At 42.0% G+C, this 26,168-nt stretch overlaps 1 protein-coding gene across 7 annotated transcripts in view; it reads right to left on the reverse strand.

Moving 5' to 3' along the window:
• The window catches only part of LOC139750313 (solute carrier family 53 member 1-like), a 186,994-nt gene that overhangs the window by 92,821 nt on the left and 68,005 nt on the right, over positions 1–26,168 (reverse strand). For all 7 annotated transcript variants that reach the window (XM_071664969.1, XM_071664968.1, XM_071664975.1 and 4 more), the window contains exons 10-12: positions 20,577–20,774; positions 11,755–11,924; positions 4,096–4,229 (exon numbers count right to left, since the gene is read on the reverse strand). In XM_071664969.1, the coding sequence (XP_071521070.1) occupies positions 4,096–4,229; positions 11,755–11,924; positions 20,577–20,774 (502 nt within the window). The remainder of the gene's footprint in view (positions 1–4,095; positions 4,230–11,754; positions 11,925–20,576; positions 20,775–26,168) is intronic.

A 26,168-nucleotide genomic window follows, 5' to 3' on the forward strand; every position in this document is an offset into this window, starting at 1 on the left:
CTAATAATCTTACTTCTTCATCCCACCACTCACTATCCTTTCTAATCAACCCACCTCCCACGCTTCTCATGCCACAAGCATCTTTTGCGCAAGCCATCACTGCTTCCCTAAATACATCCCATTCCTCCCCCACTCCCCTTACCTCCTTTGTTCTCACCTTTTTCCATTCTGTATTCAATCTCTCCTGGTATTTCCTCACACAAGTCTCCTTCCCAAGTTCACTTACTCTCACCACTCTCTTTACCCCAACATTCTCTCTTCTTTTCTGAAAACCTCTACAAATCTTCACCTTCACCTCCACAAGATAATGATCAGACATCCTTCCAGTTGCACCTCTCAGCACATCAACATCCTAAAGTTTCTCTTTCACATGCCTATCAATTAACACGTAATCCAATAACGCTCTCTGGCCATCTCTCCTACTTACATAAGTATACTTATGTATATCTCGCTTTTTAAACTAGGTATTCCCAATCACCAGTCCTTTTTCAGCATATAGATCTACAAGCTCTTCACCATTTCCATTTACAACACTGAACACCTCATGTATACCAATTATTCCCTCAACTGCCACATTACTCACCTTTGCATTCAAAACACTCATCACTAAAGCCCGGTCTCGTGCATCAAAACCACTAACACACTCATTCAGCTGCTCCCAAAACACTTGCCTTTCATGATCTTTCTTCTCATGCCCAGGTGCATATGCACCAATAATCACTCATCTCTCTCCATCAACTTTCAGTTTTACCCATATCAATCTAGAGTTTACTTTCTTACACTCTATCACATACTCCCACCACTCCTGTTTCAGGAGTAGTGCTACTCCTTCCCTTGCTCTTGTCCTCTCACTAACCACTGACTTTACTCCCAAGACATTCCTAAACCACTCTTCCCCTTTACCCTCGAGCTTCGTTTCACTCAGAGCCAAAAAATCCAGGTTCCTTTCCTCAAACATACTACCTATCTCTCCTTTTTTCTCATCTTGGTTACATCCACACACATTTAGACACCCCAATCTGAGCCTTTGAGGAGGATGAGCACTCCCCGCGTGACTCCTTCTTCTGTTTCCCCTTTTAGAAAGTTAAAATACAAGGAGAGGAGGGTTTCTAGCCCTGCGCTCCCATCCCCTTTAGTCGCCTTCTATAACACTTGAGGAATGCGTGGGAAGTATTCTTTCTCCCCTATGCCCATACACGCACATATACATAAATATACATATCAACATATACATAAATATACATGCACATACACAGGCCTATACATATACACACATGTACATATTCAAACATACTTGCCTTCAGTCATTCCTGTTGCTACTCCATCCTACAGGGAACAGCATCGCTACCCCCTGCTTCAGCAAGGTAATGCCAGGAATACACACAAAAAAAGAGGCAACATTCGTTCACACTCAGTCTCTAGCTGTCATGTGTAATGCACTGAAACCACAGCTCCCTATCCACATCCAAGCCCCAAAGACCTTTCCATGGTTTATCCCAGACATTTCACATGCCCTGGTTCAGTCCAATGACAGCATGTCAACCCATATATACCACATCGTTCCAATTCACTATATTCCTTGCACATCTCTCACCCTCCTATATGTTCAGGCCCAGATTGCTCAAAATCTTTTTCACTCCATCCTTCCACCTCCAATTTGGTATCCCACTTCTCCTTGTTCCCTCCACCTGACACATACATCCTCTTTGTAAATCTTTCCTCACTCATTCCCTCCATATGTCCAAACCATTTCAACACATCCTCTTCTGCTCTCTCACCACACTTTTTATTTCCACACATCTCTCTTACCCTTTCATTACTTACTCGATCAAACCACCTCGGACCACATACTGTCCTCAAACATTTCATTTCCACCACATCCACCTTCCTCCATACAACCCTATCCAGAGCCCATGCCTTACAATCATGCAATAATGTCAGAATTTCTATTCCTTCAAACATACCCATTTTTGCTCTCTGAGATAATGTTTTCTCCTTCCTTACATTCTTCATTGCTCCCAAAACCTTCATCTCCCCCACCCTGTGACTCACTTCCACTTCCATGGTTCCATTTGCTGCTAAATCCACTCCCAGATATCTAAAACACTTCACTTCCTTCAATTTTTCTCCATTCAAACTTACATCCCAATTAACTTGTCCCTCAATGCTACTGAACCTAATAACCCTGCTCTATTCACATTCACTCTCAACTTTCTCCTTTCACACACTTTTCCAAACTCAGTCACCAACTTTTGCAGTTTCTCACTCAAATCAGCCACCAGAGCTGTATCATCGGCAAACAACAACTGACACACTTCCCAGGCCCACTCATCCCCAACCAACTGCATACTTGCACCTCTCTCCACAACTCTTGCATTTACCTCTCTAAGCACCCCATCCATAAACAAATTAAACAACCATGGGGATATGACACACCTGCCGCAGATCGATATTTACTGGGAGCCAATCACTTTCCCTTCTTCCAACTCATACACATGCCTTACATCTTTGGTAAAAACTTTTTACTGATTCTAGCAACTTACCTCCCACACCATATACCCTAAAGACCTTCCACATAGCATCTCTATCAACTCTATCATATGCCTTCTCCAGGTCCATAAATGCTACATACAAATCCATTTGTTTTTCTAAGTATTTCTCACACACATTCCTCAAAGGTAACACCTGATCCATACATTCTCTACTTCTGAAACCACACAGCTCTTCCCCAATCTAATGCTCTGTACATGCCTTCACTATCTCAATCAATACCCTCCCATATAATTTCCCAGGAATGCTCAACAAACTTATGCTTCCGTAGTTTGTACACTTACCTTTATCCCCTTTTGCCTTCGTACAATGGAACTATGCATACATTCTGCCAATCCTCAGGCACTTCACTGTGATCCATACATACAATGAATATCCTTACCGACCAATCAACTACATTTAATAGTTTCTTGCTGAAGTTGTCAACTAGTCTAACAATTCTCTTATGCTGCTCAAGTAGATTGCCAATAAGCTGGTCAAAGTTCATGGCAAGGGTAAACCCAAACTCAAGTAGAAATCAGTAGTGCAATTCTTCTTAGGCGCACAGTAACAAAACATTTTGTGATTCAGGTCACATTCTCAAGTGTAAGGACAGTACGGTATGGTCTAGGTATACATACAAAAATCAAAGATCTAAGGAAAAATTACTGACTAATGAGGGATGAATACATAAGGCTGCTGTTCTCTTGTCTAACCAATAAAAACTGACTACATCAGGTCAGCCGAGTGTACCAATGCATGATGTTACCAGGGACAGGTCAGGCATTGAGCACTCAGTAAACCAAGATGATGTTCAGTCAGCAAGTTCACACTAGGGATCTCTCCTTCACGCAGAAGGCCTCAAGTATCTGAAGGTGTCTAAGGCCGAGTGAAGCACACCAACCTGCAACTAGAGCCAATCACCCTCCTCTTTACCCAATCATACGCATGCTTTACCCTTGATAAACACTCCTTACCACCTCTAAAAGCCTCTCACACCACATATTCAAAATACCTCCCACAAAGATTCTCTATCAATCCCATCATATGCTTTTTCCAGATCCATAAATGCCACACACATATCCTTTTGTTTCTCAAACTTTTTCCCATAAACATTCTTCAAAGCAAACACCTGATTAATAATGATCCTCTACCACTCTTGAAACTACATTATTCCTGCCTAATCTAATGCTCTGATGCTCTGTGCATGCCACCAACCTCTCAATCACCACTCTTCCATACAATTCACCAGATATACTAAACATGCATATTCCTCTATAATACACACATTCACTTTTGTCCCCATTGCTTTAAACAATGGCATTATACAGGAATTCTACCATTCCTCAGACACCTCATAATAAGTTATACATACACTGAATAATTCTAGCTAACCAATCAACGTCACTGTCACTCTCTTTCAAATGCAATCTCATCCACTCCAGCCATCTTGCCACACCTCATATTTCATCAGACCAATGACAACCACTGACTTGAAAGAGCTAGAACAGTCACCATTTTTTTGGAATAAGCTATAATCTCATATCTCTATTAAAATTAGCTCACCTGAAAACTTCCATTGGAGCAAGAATGGAGACAATTATTTCACTATTTGCAATGTTTAGCTCCGTTAAGATCAAGGTGAAGGTCCAGCTAAATCTCAAAATGAAGTCCTCCACTATTCCAAAGTAGTAGTAGTACTGCAAATATAAACATAAATATCTGAACAAAATAAAATCTTATGAATATATCATTTCAGTTACACAAGAAATCTTCCTATTTCAGATAAACAGCTTTGGGCTTCAAAATTCCTGCTAGTGGGTATTTTGATGCCATTCCTCTAACTAAAGTCTGAAGCAGGCCCACATGTTTAATCCAGCAGACCAAAATAATCTGCGTCAAGGCCATATACAGTATGTGCAGACTGAGGTAAAACAATTTTCCAGCAATGGGCCATTCTACCATCACAAAGGCGTACACTCTCACTTCCATACTAGTAAAATCACAACACATATTTCATTGAAAAAACACACAATAAAGATAATATTTCAAGTTCTACAAGCTCCAACTCAGACAGTCCAGTTGATGCTATGGGGTAGACTAAAGTTACCTCTTATTGCACCTGCCCAACCATTTGCTTTTGCTGATAAAAACACCATCAGTTAATCAAATGATGAACATCAGAATATGTAGAAATATTTCTAAGGTTTCCCAGACACAGTAATGAACTTGCTGACATGATAATTAAAGGCACAAGGGTTAGTTACCTACCTCAACACTACTTCAATAGCCTTACAGAACTAAAAGGCTTCACTGAAGGGCAAGTGAGGCATTTTCTCAAAACGTCTACTCTGCTTCACTGAGGACAATAGCAAAGGTCATGATCCCTCTCTCCATTCATAACAAATAAGTGAAATTTATTTTCAAGAAAATTCACGGATTACACCAAAAACCTGCAAAAAGAATTAGGAAATGGTGCACAATTCTCTCCTCCTTACTGTACATACAGGTTAGTACACTCAGTTACAAAAGTATCTTTCTGGTGGCATTCAATGAACTTCAAAATATTACATCAATATAACATTTATGTTATATTGATGTAATATTTTATAATAATTTATTTTCAAGAAAATTCACGGATTACACCAAAAACCTGCAAAAAGAATTAGGAAATGGTGCACAATTCTCTCCTCCTTACTGTACATACAGGTTAGTACACTCAGTTACAAAAGTATCTTTCTGGTGGCATTCAATGAACTTCAAAATATTACATCAATATAATATTATTATATTTTTTATTATACTTTGTCACTGTCTCCCGCGTTTGCGAGGTAGCGCAAAGAAACAGACGAAAGAAATGGCCCAACCCCCCCCCTATACACATGTACATACATACGTCCACACACGCAAATATACATACCTACACAGCTTTCCATGGTTTACCCCAGACGCTTCACATGACTTGATTCAATCCACTGACAGCACGTCAACCCCGGTATACCACATCGCTCCAATTCACTCTATTCCTTGCCCTCCTTTCACCCTCCTGCATGTTCAGGCCCCGATCACACAAAATCTTTTTCACTCCATCTTTCCACCTCCAATTTGGTCTCCCTCTTCTCCTCGTTCCCTCCACCTCCGACACATATATCCTCTTGGTCAATCTTTCCTCACTCATTCTTTCCATATGCCCAAACCACTTCAAAACACCCTCTTCTGCTCTCCCAACCATGCTCTTTTTATTTCCACACATCTCTCTTACCCTTACGTTACTCACTCGATCAAACCACCTCACACCACACATTGTCCTCAAACATCTCATTTCCAGCACATCCATCCTCCTGCGCACAACTCTATCCATAGCCCACGCCTCGCAACCAGACAACATTGTTGGAACCACTATTCCTTCAAACATACCCATTTTTGCTTTCCGAGATAATGTTCTCGACTTCCACACATTCTTCAAGGCTCCCAGAATTTTCGCCCCCTCCCCCACCCTATGATCCACTTCTGCTTCCATGGTTCCATCCGCTGCCAGATCCACTCCCAGATATCTAAAACACTTCACTTCCTCCAGTTTTTCTCCATTCAAACTCACCTCCCAATTGACTTGACCCTCAACCCTACTGTACCTAATAACCTTGCTCTTATTCACATTTACTCTTAACTTTCTTCTTCCACACACTTTACCAAACTCAGTCACCAGCTTCTGCAGTTTCTCACATGAATCAGCCACCAGCGCTGTATCATCAGCGAACAACAACTGACTCACTTCCCAAGCTCTCTCATCCCCAACAGACTTCATACTTGCCCCTCTTTCCAAAACTCTTGTATTTACCTCCCTAACAACCCCATCCATAAACAAATTAAACAACCATGGAGACATCACACACCCCTGCCGCAAACCGACATTCACTGAGAACCAATCACTTTCCTCTCTTCCTACACGTACACATGCCTTACATCCTCGATTAAAACTTTTCACTGCTTCTAACAACTTTCCTCCCACACCATATATTCTTAATACCTTCCACAGAGCATCTCTATCAACTCTATCATATGCCTTCTCCAGATCCATAAATGCTACATACAAATCCATTTGCTTTTCTAAGTATTTCTCACATACATTCTTCAAAGCAAACACCTGATCCACACATCCTCTACCACTTCTGAAACCACACTGCTCTTCCCCAATCTGATGCTCTGTACATGCCTTCACCCTCTCAATCAATACCCTCCCATATAATTTACCAGGGATACTCAACAAACTTATACCTCTGTAATTTGAGCACTCACTCTTATCCCCTTTGCCTTTGTACAATGGCACTATGCACGCATTCCGCCAATCCTCAGGCACCTCACCATGAGTCATACATACATTAAATAACCTTACCAACCAGTCAACAATACAGTCTTCCCCTTTTTTAATAAATTCCACTGCAATACCATCCAAACCTGCTGCCTTGCCGGCTTTCATCTTCCGCAAAGCTTTCACTACCTCTTCTCTGTTTACCAAATCATTTTCCCTAACCCTCTCACTTTGCACACCACCTCGACCAAAACACCCTATATCTGCCACTCTATCATCAAACACATTCAACAAACCTTCAAAATACTCACTCCATCTCCTTCTCACATCACCACTACTTGTTATCACCTCCCCATTTGCGCCCTTCACTGAAGTTCCCATTTGCTCCCTTGTCTTACGCACTTTATTTACCTCCTTCCAGAACATCTTTTTATTCTCCCTAAAATTTAATGATACTCTCTCACCCCAACTCTCATTTGCCCTTTTTTTCACCTCTTGCACCTTTCTCTTGACCTCCTGTCTCTTTCTTTTATACATCTCCCACTCAATTGCATTTTTTCCCTGCAAAAATCGTCCAAATGCCTCTCTCTTCTCTTTCACTAATACTCTTACTTCTTCATCCCACCACTCACTACCCTTTCTAATCAACCCACCTCCCACTCTTCTCATGCCACAAGCATCTTTTGCGCAATCCATCACTGATTCCCTAAATACATCCCATTCCTCCCCCACTCCCCTTACTTCCATTGTTCTCACCTTTTTCCATTCTGTACTCAGTCTCTCCTGGTACTTCCTCACACAGGTCTCCTTCCCAAGCTCACTTACTCTCACCACCCTCTTCACCCCAACATTCACTCTTCTTTTCTGAAAACCTCTACAAATCTTCACCTTAGCCTCCACAAGATAATGATCAGACATCCCTCCAGTTGCACCTCTCAGCACATTAACATCCAAAAGTCTCTCTTTCGCACGCCTGTCAATTAACACGTAATCCAATAACGCTCTCTGGCCATCTCTCCTACTTACATAAGTATACTTATGTATATCTCGCTTTTTAAACCAGGTATTCCCAATCATCAGTCCTTTTTCAGCACATAAATCTACAAGCTCTTCACCATTTCCATTTACAACACTGAACACCCCATGTATACCAATTATTCCCTCAACTGCCACATTACTCACCTTTGCATTCAAATCACCCATCACTATAACCCGGTCTCGTGCATCAAAACCACTAACACACTCATTCAGCTGCTCCCAAAACACTTGCCTCTCATGATCTTTCTTCTCATGCCCAGCTGCATATGCACCAATAATCACCCACCTCTCTCCATCAACTTTCAGTTTTACCCATATTAATCGAGAATTTACTTTCTTACATTCTATCACATACTCCCACTACTCCTGTTTCAGGAGTAGTGCTACTCCTTCCCTTGCTCTTGTCTTCTCACTAACCCCTGACTTTACTCCCCAGACATTCCCAAACCACTCTTCCCCTTTACCCTTGAGCTTCGTTTCACTCAGAGCCAAAACATCCAGGTTCCTTTCCTCAAACATACTACCTATCTCTCCTTTTTTCACATCTTGGTTACATCCACACACATTTAGGCACCCCACTCTGAGCCTTCGAGGAGGATGAGCACTCCCCGCGTGACTCCTTCTTCTGTTTCCCATTTTAGAAAGTTAATACAAGGAGGGGAGGATTTCTGGCCCCCCGCTCCCGTCCCCTCTAGTCGCTTTCTACGACACGCGAGGCATAAGTGGGAAGTATTCTTTCACCCCTATCCCCAGGGATAATATACATATATATATACATATACACACACACACACAAACACACATACATACGCACATATACACACACACACACATACATATATATACATATGAAAAATGTAAGAAACTATTTAGAAAACTGAAACTTCTAGCTTGAAATGAATGAAAAAATGAATGTCACATAATGGTTCAACCTCTGGCTATGGAAAAAGGAAATGTATAATTTATTTACACAAACGTCAATAGCAGTTCTCATCAATTTAACCACTGTATCAATAAGCTTCAATGTCTAAGCTACATTATTCTCCAATTTCACTATTTTCTTGTCAAAACACCATGTATGAAAACTATCACTCCAGTAACACAACTATAAACATTTACTTCCCCTTTAAAAAAAAAAAAAGTTCTGGGGAAGTCTGTCTCGATACACTGCGGGAAACTCTACCACCTGGTGAGGTTTGTGTTGCAATGGTTCCCGATTCACAAACGTAGTAGCATCACTAGTGGGCCAAGATAGTTCCGTTTGCGAAGAGGCGCTTTATATGATGTCTTGACACACGATGATCCCAACGAGCCAGTTTGAAAGACGGACGAGTTGCATTGCTGGTCATGGCTCCAGCTTCAACACGACTCCTCCGTTTATGGCACACCTCGAACGAATCATTAGTCACAGAATCGTAGCCTTGCCATCAAGAACGTCTGTGCCACAGCTGGGATATCCCTGTAGAAGGCGCAGTGTGGCACGAGGTGTGACACTGGATGTACGCTGCTCCTCCTCGTGCTCTCACATTGTGGTGCATCACATACAAGAACTTCACCAGCACCTCCACACACAGCACAGAATATATATATTCCATCATCTCCATGTGTCATTACAGCATCATCAGCCTCTTCATTTTCCACAGATGCCTCCACAAAAATAAGGGTGTGGGTATACTGCTTCATAATCAATGTTATATTGATGTAATATTTTGAAGTTCATTGAATGCCACCAGAAAGATACTTTTGTAACTGAGTGTACTAACCTGTATGTACAGTAAGGAGGAGAGAATTGTGCACCATTTCCTAATTCTTTTTGCAGGTTTTTGGTGTAATCCGTGAATTTTCTTGAAAATAAATTTCACTTATTTGTTATGAATGGAGAGAGGGATCATGACCTTTGCTATTGTCCTCAGTGAAGCAGAGTAGACGTTTTGAGAAAATGACTCACTTGCCCTTCAGTGAAGCCTTTTAGTTCTGTAAGGCTATTGAAGTAGTGGTTCCAACAATGTTGTATGGTTGCAAGGTGTGGGCTATGGATAGAGTTGTGCGCAGGAGGATGGATGTGCTGGAAATGAGATGTCTGAGGACAATGTGTGGTGTGAGGTGGTTTGATCGAGTAAGTAACGTAAGGGTAAGAGAGATGTGTGGAAATAAAAAGAGCGTGGTTGAGAAAGCAGAAGAGGGTGTTTTGAAATGGTTTGGGCACATGGAGAGAATGAGTGAGGAAAGATTGACCAAGAGGATATATGTGTCGGAGGTGGAGGGAACGAGGAGAAGTGGGAGACCAAATTGGAGGTGGAAAGATGGAGTGAAAAAGATTTTGTGTGATCGGGGCCTGAACATGCAGGAGGGTGAAAGGAGGGCAAGGAATAGAGTGAATTGGATCGATGTGGTATACCGGGGTTGACGTGCTGTCAGTGGATTGAATCAGGGCATGTGAAGCGTCTGGGGTAAACCATGGAAAGCTGTGTAGGTATGTATATTTGCATGTGTGGACGTATGTATATACATGTGTATGGGGGTGGGTTGGGCCATTTCTTTCGTCTGTTTCCTTGAGCTACCTCGCAAACGCGGGAGACCGGAAAAAAAAAAAAAATTATGTTATATGGTTGCGAGGCATGGGCTATGGATAGAGTTGTGCGCAGGAGGGTGGATGTGCTGAAAATGAGATGTTTGAGGACAATATGTGGTGTGAGGTGGTTTGATTGAGTAAGTAATAATAGGGTAAGAGAGATGTGTGGTAATAAAAAGAGTGTGGTTGAGAGAGCAGAAGAGGGTGTTTTAAAATGGTTTGGTCACATGGAGAGAATGAGTGGGGAAAGATTGACCAAGAGCATATATGTGTCAGAGGTGGAGGGAACGAGGAGAAGTGGGAGATCAAATTGGAGGTGGAAAGATGGAGTGAAAAAGATTCTGAGTGACTGGGGCTTGAACATGCAGGAGGGTGAAAGGCGTGCAAGGAATAGAGTGAATTGGAACGATGTGGTATACCGGGGTCGAGGTGCTGTCAATGGATTGAACCAGGGCATGTGAAGCGTCTGGGGTAAACCATGGAAAGTTCTGTGGGGCCTGGATGTGGAAAGGGAGCTGTGGTTTCAGTGCATTATTACATGACAGCTAGAGACTGAGTGTGAACGAATGTGGCCTTTGTTGTCTTTTCCTAGTGCTACCTTACACACATGAGGGGGGAGGGGGTTGTTATTTCATGTGTGGCAGGGTGGCGATGGGAATGAATAAAGGCAGACAGTATGAATTATGTACATGTGTATATATGTATATGTCTGTGTGTGTATATATATATGTATATGTTGAGATGTATAGGTATGTATATTTGCGTGTGTGGACGTGTATGTATATACATGTGTATGTGGGTGGGTTGGGCCATTCTTTCATCTGTTTCCTTGCGCTACCTCGCTAACGCGGGAGACAGTGACAAAGCAAAATATCATATCCCTGGGGATAGGGGATTAAGAATACTTCCCACGTATTCCCTGCGTGTCGTAGAAGGCGACTAAAAGGGGAGGTAGCAGGGGGCTGGAAATCCTCCCCCTCTCTTTTTTTTTAAATTTTCCAAAAGAAGGAACAGAGGGGGCCAGGTGAGGATATTCCAAAAAAGGCCCAGTCCTCTGTTCCTAACGCTACCTCGCTAACGCGGGAAATGGCGAATAGTTTAAAAGAAGAAAGAAAAATATATATAACATTTATGATGGAAAATTACTGGAATTGTTGTTAACAATTGATATGATACATCATGTAAAGCCAGAGCAATATGCATTTCACAAAATCTGTATGTGAAGTCATAATGTTTTTCACAAAAAGTGTCAAGAAACCTTTCTTACTGAGTGTACATATAAAAATAAGCACAATAAACAACTTACTGGTGATGAATAAACTAGCTCTTCGCGTAGGAACTTGTATTCACCAGCATTCTTCTCAAAGAGACCCCAGTCCATAACCATATCCCACCAGAAAACAAAACATGAACTGAAGAGCATGGACCCCACCCGCATGTAGAAGAAAGGATTGTTGATGCTATCTTCATACTGACCTATAATTATACAAAACATTTTCTGAAAGACAGTGCATGGATTAAAAGCATTATTTTTACTGACCTGTAATCATACACTTTCTGATAGTGCATGGATTATAAATATATTTTTACTATCTCGCTCTGACAACATTTTATAATCTTCAGCTTCATTTACATTAGACAGATCAGGCTATTGCTGCATCTCAATAACGAAAGTTGATTTAACAAGTGTGACTAACAACAACAATTACATTATCCGCACACACAAAATACCTCCTCAATATAATAAAGATATGACACCTCCAGTATTATTTGGAATATCTATAGCTCTATGCAGCTAACTCACAGCATGTAGCCCTCTCTCTTATGGTCTAACTCTTCTCTCTGAGCCTTCAATCATACAACCACAATTTTCTTACCAACCTAGTCATCTTCAAATGCCCTGGTTCAATCCATTGGCAGCACGTCAACCCCGGTATACTACATCGTTCCAATTCACTCTATTCCTTGCAAGCCTTTCACCCTCCTGCATGTTCAGGCCCCGATCACACAAAATCTTTTTCACTCCATCTCTCCACCTCCAATTTGGTCTCCCACTTCTCCTCGTTCCCTCCACCTCTGACACATATATCCTCTTGGTCAATCTTTCCTCATTCATTCTCTCCATGTGACCAAACCACTTCAAAATACCCTCTTCTGCTATCTCAACCACACTCTTTTTATTTCCACACATCTCTCTTACCCTATTTTTACTTACTTGAACAAACCACCTCACACCACATATTGTCCTCAAACATCTCATTTCCAGCACATCCACCCTCCTGCGCACAACTCTGTATCCATAGCCCACGCCTCGCAACCATACAACATTGTTGGAACCACTATTCCTTCAAACATACCCATTTTTGCTTTCCAAGATAATGTTCTCAACTTCCACACCTTCTTCAAGGCTCCCAGAATTTTCGCCCCCTCCCCCACCCTATGATTCACTTCCGCTTCCATGGTTCCATCCGCTGCCAAATCCACTCCCAGATATCTAAAACACTTCACTTCCTCCAGTTTATCTCCATTCAAACTTACCTCCCAATTCACTTGACCCTCAACCCTACTGTACCTAATAACCTTGCTCTTATTCACATTTACTCTCAACTTTCTTCTTTCACACACTTTACCAAACTCAGTCACCAGCTTCTGCAGTTTCTCACATGAATCAGCCACCAGCGCTTTATCATCAGCGAACAACAACTGACTCACTTCCCAAGCTCTCTCATCCACAACAGACTGCATACTTGCCCTTCTTTCCAAAACTCTTGCATTCACCTCCCTAATGACCCCATCCATAAACAAATTAAACAACCATGGAGACATCACACACCCCTGTCGCAAACCTACATTCACTGAGAACCAATCACTTTCCTCTCTTCCTACACGTACACATGCCTTACATTCTCGATAAAAACTATTCACTGCTTCTACCAACTTGCCTCCCACACCATATATTCTTAATACCTTCCACAGAGTATCTCTATCACCTCACTCATATGCCTTCTCCAGATCCATAAATGCTACATACAAATCCATTTGCTTTTCTAAGTATTTCTCACATACATTCTTCAAAGCAAACACCTGATCCACACATCCTCTACTACTTCTGAAACCACACTGCTCTTCCCCAGTTTGATGCTCTGTACATGCCTTCACCCTCTCAATCAATACCCTCCCATATAATTTACCAGGAATACTCAACAAACTCATACCTCTGTAATTTGAGCACTCACTCTTATCCCCTTTGCCTTTGTACAATGGCACTATGCAAGCATTCCGCCAAGCCTCAGGCACCTTACCATGAATCATACATACATTAAATAACCTTACTAACCAGTCAACAATACAGTAACCCCCTTTTTTAATAAATTCCACTGCAATACCATCCAAACCCGCTGCCTTGCTGGCTTTCATCTTCCGCAAAGCTTTTACCACCTCTTCTCTGTTTACCAAATCATTTTCCCTAACCCTCTCACTTTGCACACCATCTCGACCAACACACCCTATATCTGCCACTCTATCATCAAACACATTCAACAAACCTTCTAAATACTCACTCCATCTCCCTCTCACATCACCACTATTTGTTATCACCTCCCCATTAGCCTCCTTCACTGAAGTTCCCATTTGTGGGATCCCTTGTCTTATGCACTTTATTTACCTCCTTCCAGAACATCTTTTTATTCTCCCTAAAATTTAATGATACTCTCTCACCCCAACTCTCATTTGCCCTCTTTTTCACCTCTTGCACCTTTCTCTTGACCTCTTGCCTCTTTCTTTTATACATTTCCCACTCATTTGCATTATTTCCCTATAAAAATCGTCCAAATGCCTCTCCCTTCTCTTTCACTAATAATCTTACTTCTTCATCCCACCACTCACTACCCTTTCTAGTCTGCCCACCTCCCACACTTCTCATACCACAAGCATCTTTTGCGCAAGCCATCACTGCTTCCCTAAATACATCCCATTCCTCCCCCACTCCCCTTACCTCCTTTGTTCTCACCTTTTTCCATTCTGTATTCAGTCTCTCCTGGTACTTCCTCACACAAGTCTCCTTCCCAAGCTCACTTACTCTCACCACTCTCTTCATCCCAACATTCTCTCTTCTTTTCTGAAAAGCTATACAAATCTTCACCTTTGCCTCCACAAGATAATGATTAGACATCCCTCCAGTTGCACCTCTCAGCACATTAACACCCTAAAGTCTCTCTTCACGCGCCTATCAATTAACACGTAATCCAATAACGCTCTCTGGCCATCTCTCCTACTTACATACATATACTTATGTATATCTCGCTTTTTAAACCAGGTATTCCCAATCACCAGTCCTTTTTCAACACATAAATCTACAAGCTCATCACCATTTCCATTTACAACACTGAACACCTCATGTATACCAATTATTTCCTCAACTGCCACATCACTCACCTTTGCATTCAAATCACCCATCACTATAGCCCGGTCTCGTGCATCAAAACCACTAACACACTCATTCAGCTGCTCCCAAAACACTTGCCTCTCATGATCTTTCTTCTCATGCCCAGGTGCATATGCACCAATAATCATCCATTTCTCTCTATCAACTTTCAGTTTTACACATATCAATCTAGAGTTCACTTTCTTACACTCTATCACATACTCCCACTACTCCTGTTTCAGGAGTAGTGCTACTCCTTCCCTTGCTCTTGTCCTCTCACTAACCCCTGACTTTACTCCTAAGACATTCCCAAACCACTCTTCCCCTTTACCCTTGAGCTTCATTTCACTCAGAGCCAAAACATCCAGGTTCCTTTCCCCAAACATACTACCTATCTCTCCTTTTTTCTCATCTTGGTTACATCCACATACATTTAGACACCCCAATCTGAGCCTTCGAGGAGGATGAGCACTACCGGCGTGACTCCTTCTTCTGTTTCCCCTTTTAGAAAGTTAAAATACAAGGAGGGGAGGGTTTCTAGCCCCCCGCTAGAATATATACACATGTACATAATTCATACTTGCTGCCCTTATTCATTCCCGTCGCCAACCCTCCACACATGAAATGACAACCCCCTCCCCCCGTATGTCAAGTAATTTTTTTTTTTTTTTTCTGTCTCCCGCATTTGCGAGGTAGCGCAAGGAAACAGACGAAAGAAATGGCCCAACCCATCCCCATACACATGTATATACATACGTCCACACACGCAAATATACATACCTACACAGCTTTCCATGGTTTACCCCAGACGCTTCACATGCCCTGATTCAATCCACTGACAGCGCGTCAACCCCGGTATACCACATCGATCCAATTCACTCTATTCCTTGCCCTCCTTTCACCCTCCTGCATGTTCAGGCCCCGATCACACAAAATCTTTTTCACTCCATCTTTCCACCTCCAATTTGGTCTCCCACTTCTCCTCGTTCCCTCCACCTCCGACACATATATCCTCTTGGTCAATCTTTCCTCACTCATTCTCTCCATGTGCCCAAACCATTTCAAAACACCCTCTTCTGCTCTCTCAACCACGCTCTTTTTATTTCCACACATCTCTCTTACCCTTACGTTACTTACTTGATCAAACCACCTCACACCACACATTGTCCTCAAACATCTCATTTCCAGCACATCCATCCTCCTGCGCACAACTCTATCCATAGCCCACGCCTCGCAACCATACAACATTGTTGGAACCACTATTCCTTCAAACATACCCATTTTTGCTTTCCGAGATAATGTTCTCGACTTCCACACATTCTTCAAGGCTCCCAGGATTTTCGCCCCCTCCCCCACCCTATGATCCACTTCCGCTTCCATGGTTCCATCCACTGCCAGATCCACTCCCAGATATCTAAAACACTTTATTTTCTCCAGTTTTTCTCCATTCAAACTTACCTCCCAACTGACTTGACCCTCAACTCTACTGTACCTAATAACCTTGCTCTTATTCACATTTACTCTTAACTTTCTTCTTTCACACACTTTACCAAACTCAGTCACCAGCTTCTGCAGTTTCTCACATGAACCAGCCACCAGAGCTGTATCATCAGCGAACAACAACTGACTCACTTCCCAAGCTCTCTCATCCCCAACAGACTTCATACTTGCCCCTCTTTCCAAAACTTTTGCATTTACCTCCCCAACAACCCCATCCATAAACAAATTAAACAACCATGGAGACATCACACACCCCTGCCGCAAACCTTCATTCACTGAGAACCAATCACTTTCCTCTCTTCCTACACGTACACAAGTAATGTCAAGTAAAACTATATTCTCCATACATATCTCCAGCTTTCACATAAAAATGCCTTTATTGCACACAATCAAATATCAATTTCTCTAGCATCCTGATCTGAAATACCTTACATAAATCAATTCACCTATTTCATCTGTCTATATGCACCTAAGTCAGCCTCTTTTCTCAATACATTTAGTTTTATTGATAAGTATCATCTTGAGCAACCTACAATCTGCCATGCATTTCATATGGGCAAACTATCTTAAGAGATTTTCACCATATGTCCTTATCATTTCTTTGCACCACATACCTTTTACATACATTCACCCTTTACTTTAATGAATCTCCACCAGTCAAGAACACAGGTCATGAAGTGTTGTAATGTGTATGCATCTATGTGCAGGATGCAAGACATTGTGGTAGTTGCATCATGGACATGAGCAATCTTATGTTAATATCATTGTTTGTAGTGTTGTAGTGATGGGTGATGGCTAGAGCATAGAAGGGAAAGTGTGATTTTTGTTTGTCTGGGGTGTGTGGTTTCTGGGTGCAAGCCTGGTGGGCTAGAGTTTAAGAATGAGTTGGGAGGTAAGATGTTAGTGTTGGTCAGGTATTTTAGTATGTATGTGTTCAGTAATTGTTATATTTGTTATATTTGTAAGTAAAGATCACTGAAGTGTGAAACAGGGATAAGGTTTTTACCTTTACTCGAGGGTTGGTAATTATCTAGGTAATCTAGTAATTTGGGATGGATAGGTCTAGTGCTGTTGCAGAGAACTGAGCACCAAGTGTGTTGAGGTGGTACTGCAATAGAAACACTTTGTTTCACTGTGAAAGTGTTGAGACTTTGTGGATGCTTAGCTGCCAGTCATTGTTCTGAGTGCACTATTCTGTGTACTGTGTGGTTAGAAGCTTCATTATATTTGCTTTTGAGAAGGAGGAAGACCAGATAGGGGAGGTAAAGTTTAAAGTGAGGCAGATGAATTGTTTGTATAGGATGGTGAACAATTCTTTTTCATGTCCTAATCTGGTGCCACTTAGTTTGTGCTCTGCTTTTGAGTTGACATTATTGGTATGGGGAGTGACTGTCATGTGTGCATCATATACGATGCCTAGAATGGTTGGGGTTTTGCTCAGAGTGAGAGACTATCCAATCAAGATTGGAGGATGTACGCTGGGTTCACGTCTGCCTAGGATTAAAAGTGATTCAAAATTCTGTGGAAACGCATGCACTCTATTCCCGCTGAGCTATTCTCCTGTGTTATGTAGTGCATTATTTCCATATTGCTCCAATTCACTCTATCCTGTGCACAACTTTTATCCTTCTGCATGTTCAGCCCCAAGCACTCAAGATATTTTATACTCCATCCTTCCATCTCCAATTTGGAACAGATGGAGCCATGTGAGGAGTGCTAATCCTCCTTGAAGGCTCAGATGTCTGAATGTGTGTGGATGTAAGCAATATGAGAAGAAAGAAGAGATAGGTTGTATGTTTGAGGAAAGGAATCTGGATGCCCTGGCTCTGAGTGAGACAAAACTATAGGGTAAGGGGAATGCATAGTTTAGGAATGTTTTAGGGATAAGGTCAGGGGTTCGTGTGAGGGGCAAAAGCAAAGGAAGGGGCAGCACTACAGCTAAAGCAGGAGTTGTGGGAATGTGTGAGTATAGGAAGTAAGTTCTAAACTGATGTGGTTATAAATGAAAGAGGATTGCAAAAGATGGGTGATTATTAGTGCCTTTGCATCTAGCCACAAGAAGGGATATGGAGAGGGGAAACATGTTTTGGGAACAGCTAAGTAAGTATGTCAGCAGTTCGATGCAAGTGACTGGGTGTTAGTAATGGGTGATTTAAATGGGTAAGTAATGTGGCAGTTGAGGGTATAATTGGTGGGCATGGAATTTTCAGCAAGTTCAATAGATGGTAACCAGCTTGTGGAGTTGTGTGCTGAAAAAAACTAATGATTGGGAATACGTGGGTAAGCAGGAAAGATGGTAAGCTGGCATTACTGGACCACATACTGACTGACAAGTGTGCAAAAGAGACTGATGGATGTGAATGTGCTGAGAGGGGAAGCTGATGGGATGTCTGATCATTACCTAGTGGAGGCAAGGGTGAAGATTTGTTCATGTTTTTGGAAAAGAGGAGATGATATGAGTGAGAAGATGGTGGTGGAATTGAACACTATACCAAGGGAGACTGAGTGTAGAATGGCAGAAAATAAGACAAAAAGACGTAAGGAAGTGGATATGGAATGGGAGGTACTCAGGGAAGTAGTGTTGGCATAGGAAAGAGAAATGTGTGGCAGGTGGAAGGTGGGAGGTATGCTGGGTAGTGAAAGGTGGAATGACCAAGTAAAGTTGCTAGTGAAAGTAAAAAGAAAGGTGTATGGGTGGCACTTACAGGGAGAGCATGTGAATTATTGGGAGATGCATGAAAGAAAGTGGCAGGAGGTCAAGAGGAAGGTGCAGGAGCTGAAAAAGAGGGCAAATGAGAGCAGGGGTGAGCAAGAATCAGCAAACTTCAGAGAGAATATGTTTTGGAAGGAGGTTAATAGCATGAGAAAAACAAGAGAACATTTGAGAATATCAGTGAAAGGGCCAAATGGAGAGTGGTAACAAGCAGAGATAAGGTAAGGAGGGGAAAGAGTGAGTGTTTTGATGGACTGTTGAATGCTTGATGATACAGTGGCAGATGTATGGTGTTTGGATCAGGGAGGTTTGCAAGGTGAGAGAGTCATGGCAAAAGGTTTGGTGAAGAGAGAATAGGTGGTGAAAGCCTAACCCAAGATGTAATATGGCAAGGTGGCTGAAGTGGATGGTTTTGCAGTTGAATTTCTTAAACAGGGTAATCGTGTTGATGAATAGTTAGTAAGGATTTTCAGTGTATGTATGGCTCATGGTGAGGTGCCTAAGGACTGGCAGAATGCATGTATAGTGCCACTATATAAAATTAAAGAAGACAAAGGCGAGTGTTTGAATTACAGAGGTACATGTTGTATGGGAGTGTGGTGGCATTCACAGATCATCACACTGGGGAGGAACAGTGTGATGTTAGGAAAGGTAGAGGATGTAGGGATCAGGTTTTTGCATTGAAGAATGTGTGTGAGAAATACTTAGAGAAACAGAAGGATTTGTAAGTGGCATTTATGGATCTGAAAAGAAGCATGACAGGGTTGAATGAGATGCTCTGTGGAATATATAGTGTAGGAAAAAGCTATCAGAAGCAATGTGTTTTTTATCAAGAAAGTAAAGTGTGTTTACAAGTAGGTAAAGAGGAGGAGGAGTGGTTCCAGGTGAAGATCAGTCTCAGCAGGGGTATGTGATGTCACCATGACTGTTCATTTAGGGATGTGGTGGTCAGGGAGGTAAATGCAATGATCCTGGAGAGAGGGCCAGGAATGAAATCTGTGTGTGTGTGTGTGTGTGTGTGTGTGTGTGTGTGTGTGTGTGTGTGTGTGTGTGTGTGTGTTTGTGTGCATGTGTGTGTGTGTGTGGAAGGGAGGGGGAGAGTAAGTTGGTGTTTGCTGATGAAATGGCACTGGTTGCATAAGCAAGTGAAAAACTGCAAAAGTAGGTGTCTAAGTTTAAGAGAGTGTTTGAGTATTTGAAGGGAGAAAGCTGAGAGCACATGTGAATAACAGCAAGGTTGTTTGCTTTAGCAATACAAAAAGACATGTTATTTGGGGTGCAAGCTTAAATGGAGAAAATTTTGAGCAAGTGAAGTGTTTTACACTGAAACTATATAGCTATTGAATCTGAGGAACTTACTCCTGCCATTATGTGAGTGGAGCTCATTCCTGCCAACTAAAACTAAGAAATGAAACACAAAAATGATTAAGTCTATGGACAAACAAAATCAAATAAATTTTCAACATATTCAACATACTGCAGGAAGTCCTACCTTTATACACATTTGCAAGACATGAGAAAGTTACCACAAAGAAAGTGGTGGCATACTTGAATGCATTGACCAGATGAGGGAACATTTCCCGTGTGTCTCGATAACGACGGAGACACTGGGCAAAGCGCCACCAAGCTGGAAGGCATGCAACAATATTCCGTACCACTTGCGTCTTGTCAACACACACATTATCGTCAACTGTGGAAGAAAACAATACAAAATATAGCACACAAAAAAGATGCAATATTTTTTCATGCTCATCTGTTGTCTCCTACATAAGTGTAGTAGTACTAGCAACAAAGGCCATTTTTGCTCACATCCATATTCCAACAGACATGTGTAATGCACTAAATCCACAGTCCCATGCCCACAACCAGGCCTCACAGACCTTTCCATGGTTTCCCCCAGTCACTTCATATGCCCTTGTCCAGTCCATTGACAGCATATCAACCCCTGTAAACCATATCCTTCAAATTCACTCTATCCTGTGCATCCCTTTCAATCTCCTCCATGTTCAGGCCCTAATCACTCAAATTCTTTTTCACTTCATTATTCAATCATCAATTCGGTCTCCTCCTTCTCCTTGTCCCCTCCACTTCTTACACATATATCCTCTATGTCAGCTTCTCCTCACTCATTCTTTCCATATGTTCAAACAATTTCAGCATACCCTCTTCTCCTCTCTCAGCCACACTCTTCTTATTACCACATCTGTCTTTTACTCTTTTATTTCTTAATCAAACTACTTCACACCAAAAACTATCCTCAAACATTTCACTTCTAATATGTCCACCCTCAACACATCCTCATCTATAGCCCATGCCTAGCATCCATAAAACGTTGTTTGGACTACTATACCTTCAAAACTTATCCATTTTTGCCCTCCCAGATAATTACCTCTTTTCACACATTCCTTTGTGCTCTCCACACTTTCACCCCCTCACTTACTCTATGAATAGTAATGCTTCTATGTCCATGGTTCCATTTGCCACCATGTCCAATTCCCTCCAAATTTTCTCTATTCAGACTCCACACCCTAACCAATCTGTGCCTCTGCCTTGCTAAACCTAATAACCTCGCTTTTACTCACATCTAACCTCAGCTCAAATGCTACATACAAATCCTTCTATTTCTCTAAGTTCAATGTCCACAAACAACATTGCCCAGCCTTATATATTTTCATATGCAAAACATGGCTAAGTTGTACTGTGAGTACAAGCATATGATGATCTCTGGGTGAAAGCATTATACATCTGGTCACTGATACTTGTGTTTCTAATGGTTCAAGCACCAGCAACCTGCCTCAGTATGCCTCAAGCTATGTTGAGGGAGAAGTGTCCTTTATTTTCTCTTCCTGACCACTAATTCATTCTAAGGATTTCACTTCTGAGTGCTGTAATTCTTCCACCTGTACTACAAAGTGGCTTGCTCTTACCCTTCTAAGGAGGAGAAAGCCCAAATTCTCTCCTAGAAGCAAGAAAATGTGTCTGTACATGATATTTCTAGGCATACTGGGTGCTCAAAATACATGATCAGGCAGCTGCTTCTTGCAGCACTTCATCATTGCCTTGCCTCATTCGAGAGACCAAGACCTTATGGACCCTAAAAATGGACCCAGAATGCTTCATTAATCTTTCCTAATTCCATCCCCAGATTTTTGATGATTGTAATGAAGGTAGTGCTGCTGTTTCCTGTGGGGCGGGGTAGCAACAGAAATGTACATGTACATGTGTATACGTCTGTGTATGTATATGTATGTATATGGTGTTACGTATATGGAAGTATAAGTGTGTATATGAGCACTTATGTAAATACATGTGTATTTGAGTGGATGGGCCATTCTTCAACTGTTTCCTGGCACTACCTCACTGAAATGGGAAACAGCGATTATGTATAACAAATATATTTTTAATAAACATGTAATGAATATATGTTCCCCTTCAGTGAAGGGCGCAAATGGGAAGGTGATAACAAGTAGTGGTGATGTGAGAAGATGGAGTGAGTATTTTGAAGGTTTGTTGAATGTGTTTGATGATAGAGTGGCAGATATAGGGTGTTTTGGTCGAGGTGGTGTGCAAAGTGAGAGGGTTAGGGAAAATGATTTGGTAAACAGAGAAGAGGTAGTAAAAGCTTTGCGGAAGATGAAAGCCGGCAAGGCAGCAGGTTTGGATGGTATTGCAGTGGAATTTATCAAAAAAGGGGGTGACTGTATTATTGACTGGTTGGTAAGGTTATTTAATGTATGTATGACTCATGGTGAGGTGCCTGAGGATTGGCGGAATGCGTGCATAGTGCCATTGTACAAAGGCAAAGGGGATAAGAGTGAGTGCTCAAATTACAGAGGTATAAGTTTGTTGAGTATTCCTGGTAAATTATATGGGAGGGTATTGATTGAGAGGGTGAAGGCATGTACAGAGCATCAGACTGGGGAAGAGCAGTGTGGTTTCAGAAGTGGTAGAGGATGTGTGGATCAGGTGTTTGCTTTGAAGAATGTATGTGAGATATACTTAGAAAAGCAAATGGATTTGTACGTAGCATTTATGGATCTGGAGAAGGCATATGATAGAGTTGATAGAGATGCTCTGTGGAAGGTATTAAGAATATATGGTGTGGGAGGCAAGTTGTTAGAAGCAGTGAAAAGTTTTTATCGAGGATGTAAGGCATGTGTACGTGTAGGAAGAGAGGAAAGTGATTGGTTCTCAGTGAATGTAGGTTTGCGGCAGGGGTGTGTGATGTCTCCATGGTTGTTTAATTTGTTTATGGATGGGGTTGTTAGGGAGGTGAATGCAAGAGTTTTGGAAAGAGGGGCAAGTATGAAGTCTGTTGGGGATGAGAGAGCTTGGGAAGTGAGTCAGTTGTTGTTCGCTGATGATACAGCACTGGTGGCTGATTCATGTGAGAAACTGCAGAAGCTGGTGACTGAGTTTGGTAAAGTGTGTGAAAGAAGAAAGTTAAGAGTAAATGTGAATAAGAGCAAGGTTATTAGGTACAGTAGGGTTGAGGGTCAAGTCAATTGGGAGGTAAGTTTGAATGGAGAAAAACTGGAGGAAGTAAAGTGTTTTAGATATCTGGGAGTGGATCTGGCAGTGGATGGAACCATGGAAGCGGAAGTGGATCATAGGGTGGGGGAGGGGGCGAAAATCCTGGGAGCCTTGAAGAATGTGTGGAAGTCGAGAACATTATCTCCGAAAGCAAAAATGGGTATGTTTGAAGGAATAGTGGTTCCAACAATGTTGTATGGTTGTGAGGCGTGGGCTATGGATAGAGTTGTGCGCAGGAGGATGGATGTGCTGGAAATGAGATGTTTGAGGACAATGTGTGATGTGAGGTGGTTTGATCGAGTAAGTAACGTAAGGGTAAGAGAGATGTGTGGAAATAACAAGAGCATGGATGAGAGAGCAGAAGAGGGTGTTTTGAAATAGTTTGGGCACATGGAGAGAATGAGTGAGGAAAGACTGACCAAGAGGATATATGTGTCGGAGGTGGAGGGAACGAGAAGTGGGAGACCAAATTGGAAGTGGACAGATGGAGTGAAAAAGATTTTGTGTGATCGGGGCCTGAACATGCAGGAGGGTGAAAGGAGGGCAAGGAATAGAGTGAATTGGATCGATGTGGTATACCGGGGTTGACGTGCTGTCAGTGGATTGAATCAGGGCATGTGAAGCGTCTGGGGTAAACCATGGAAAGCTGTGTAGGTATATATATTTGAGTGTGTGGACGTGTATGTATATACATGTGTATGGGGGTGAGTTGGGCCATTTCTTTCGTCTGTTTCCTTGCGCTACCTCGCAAACGCGGGAGACAGCGACAAAGCAAAAAAAAAAAAAAATAAAAATAAAAAAAAAAATAAAAATAAAAAAAAAAATATTCCCCGCAAATCATAGGTGACTAAAGGGAGCAGGAGCAGAAGGCTAAAAACCCTCCCCTCCTTATATTTAACTTTCTAAAGGGGGAAACAGAAGAAGGAGTCATGCAGGGAGTGCTCATCCTCCTCGAAGGCTCAGACTGGGGTGTCTAAATGTGTGTGGACATAACCAAGATGAGAAAAAAGAAGAGATAGGTAGTAAGTTTCAGGAGAGGAACCTAAATGTTTTGGCTCTGAGTGAAATGAAGCTCAAGCATAAAGGGGAAGAGTGGTTTGGAAATGTCTTTGAAGTAAAGTCAGGGGTTGGTGAGAGGACAAGAGCAAGGGAAGGAGTAGCACTACTCCTGAAACAGGAGTGGTGGGAGTATGTGATAGAGTGTAAGAAAGTAAACTCTAGATTAATATGGGTAAAACTGAAAGTGGATGGAGAGAGATGGGTGATTATTGATGCCTATGCACCTGGTCATGAGAAGAAAGATCATGAGAGGCAAGTGTTTTGGAAGCAGCTGAGTAAGTGTGTTAGCAGCTTTGATGCATGAGACCAGGGTATAGTGAAGGGTGATTTGAATGGAAAGGTGAGTAATGTGGCAGTTGAGGGATGATTGGTGTACATGGGATGTTCAGTGTTGTAAATGGAAGTGGTGAAGAGCTTGTGGATTTGTGTGCTGAAAAAGGACTAGTGATTGGGAATACATGGTTTACAAAGAGAGATATACATAAGTATACGTATGTGAGTAGGAGAGATGGCCAGAGAGTGTCATTGGATTACGTGTTAATTGACAGGCATGTGAAAGAGAGACTTTTGGATGTTAATGTGCTGACAGGGGCAGTTGGAGGGATGTCTGATCATTATCTTGTGAACGCGAAGGTGAAGATTTGTATAAGTTTTCAGAAAAGAAGAGAGAATGTTTGGGGAGAAGAGAGTGGTGAGAGTAAGTGAGCTTGGAGAGGAGACTTGTGTGAAGAAGTACCAGGAGATATTGAGTGCAGAATGGCAAAAGGTGAGAGCAAAAGATGTAAGGGGTGTGGGGGAAGAATTGGATGTATCTAGGGAAGCAGTGATGGCTTGCGCAAAAGATGCTTGTGGCATGAGAAGCGTGAAAGGTGGGCATATTAGAAAGGGTAGTGAGTGGTAGGATGAAGAAGTAAGATTGTTAGTGAAAGAGAAAAGAGAGGCGTTTGGACAATTTCTGCAGGGAAGTAGTGCAAATGACTGGGAGATGTATAAAAGAAAGTGGCAGGAGGTCCTTATCCATAGCCTATGCCTCAATCCATATGATAATTGTTGGGACTACTAATCCTTCAAACATACCCATTTTTGCCCTCCCATGTAAGGTTCTCTCTTTCAACATATTCTTTATCACTCCCAGAGCCTTCATCCCCCCCCCTCACCAATCCTATGATGCAATTCCACTTCAGTGGTTCCAATTGCTGTCATGTCCACTCCCAGGTATCTAAAACACTTCACTTCCTCCATTGTTTCTCCATTCAAACTTATACCCCAACTAACCTGTCCCCTCAACCCTACTAAACCTAATAATCTTGCTTATATTCACATTCACTCTCAACTTTCTCCTATCACACACTCTTTTCAAATCAGTCACCAACTTCAGTAATTTCTCACTTGATTCTGCTACCAGTGCTGTACCATCCGGAAACAGCAACTGACTCACTTCCGAGGCCCTCTCATCCCCTACAAACTGTATACTCACCACTCTCTCACCACT

Source organism: Panulirus ornatus, chromosome 9 (genome assembly GCF_036320965.1).
Source record: "Panulirus ornatus isolate Po-2019 chromosome 9, ASM3632096v1, whole genome shotgun sequence".
Taxonomy (NCBI): Eukaryota; Metazoa; Arthropoda; class Malacostraca; order Decapoda; family Palinuridae; genus Panulirus; species Panulirus ornatus.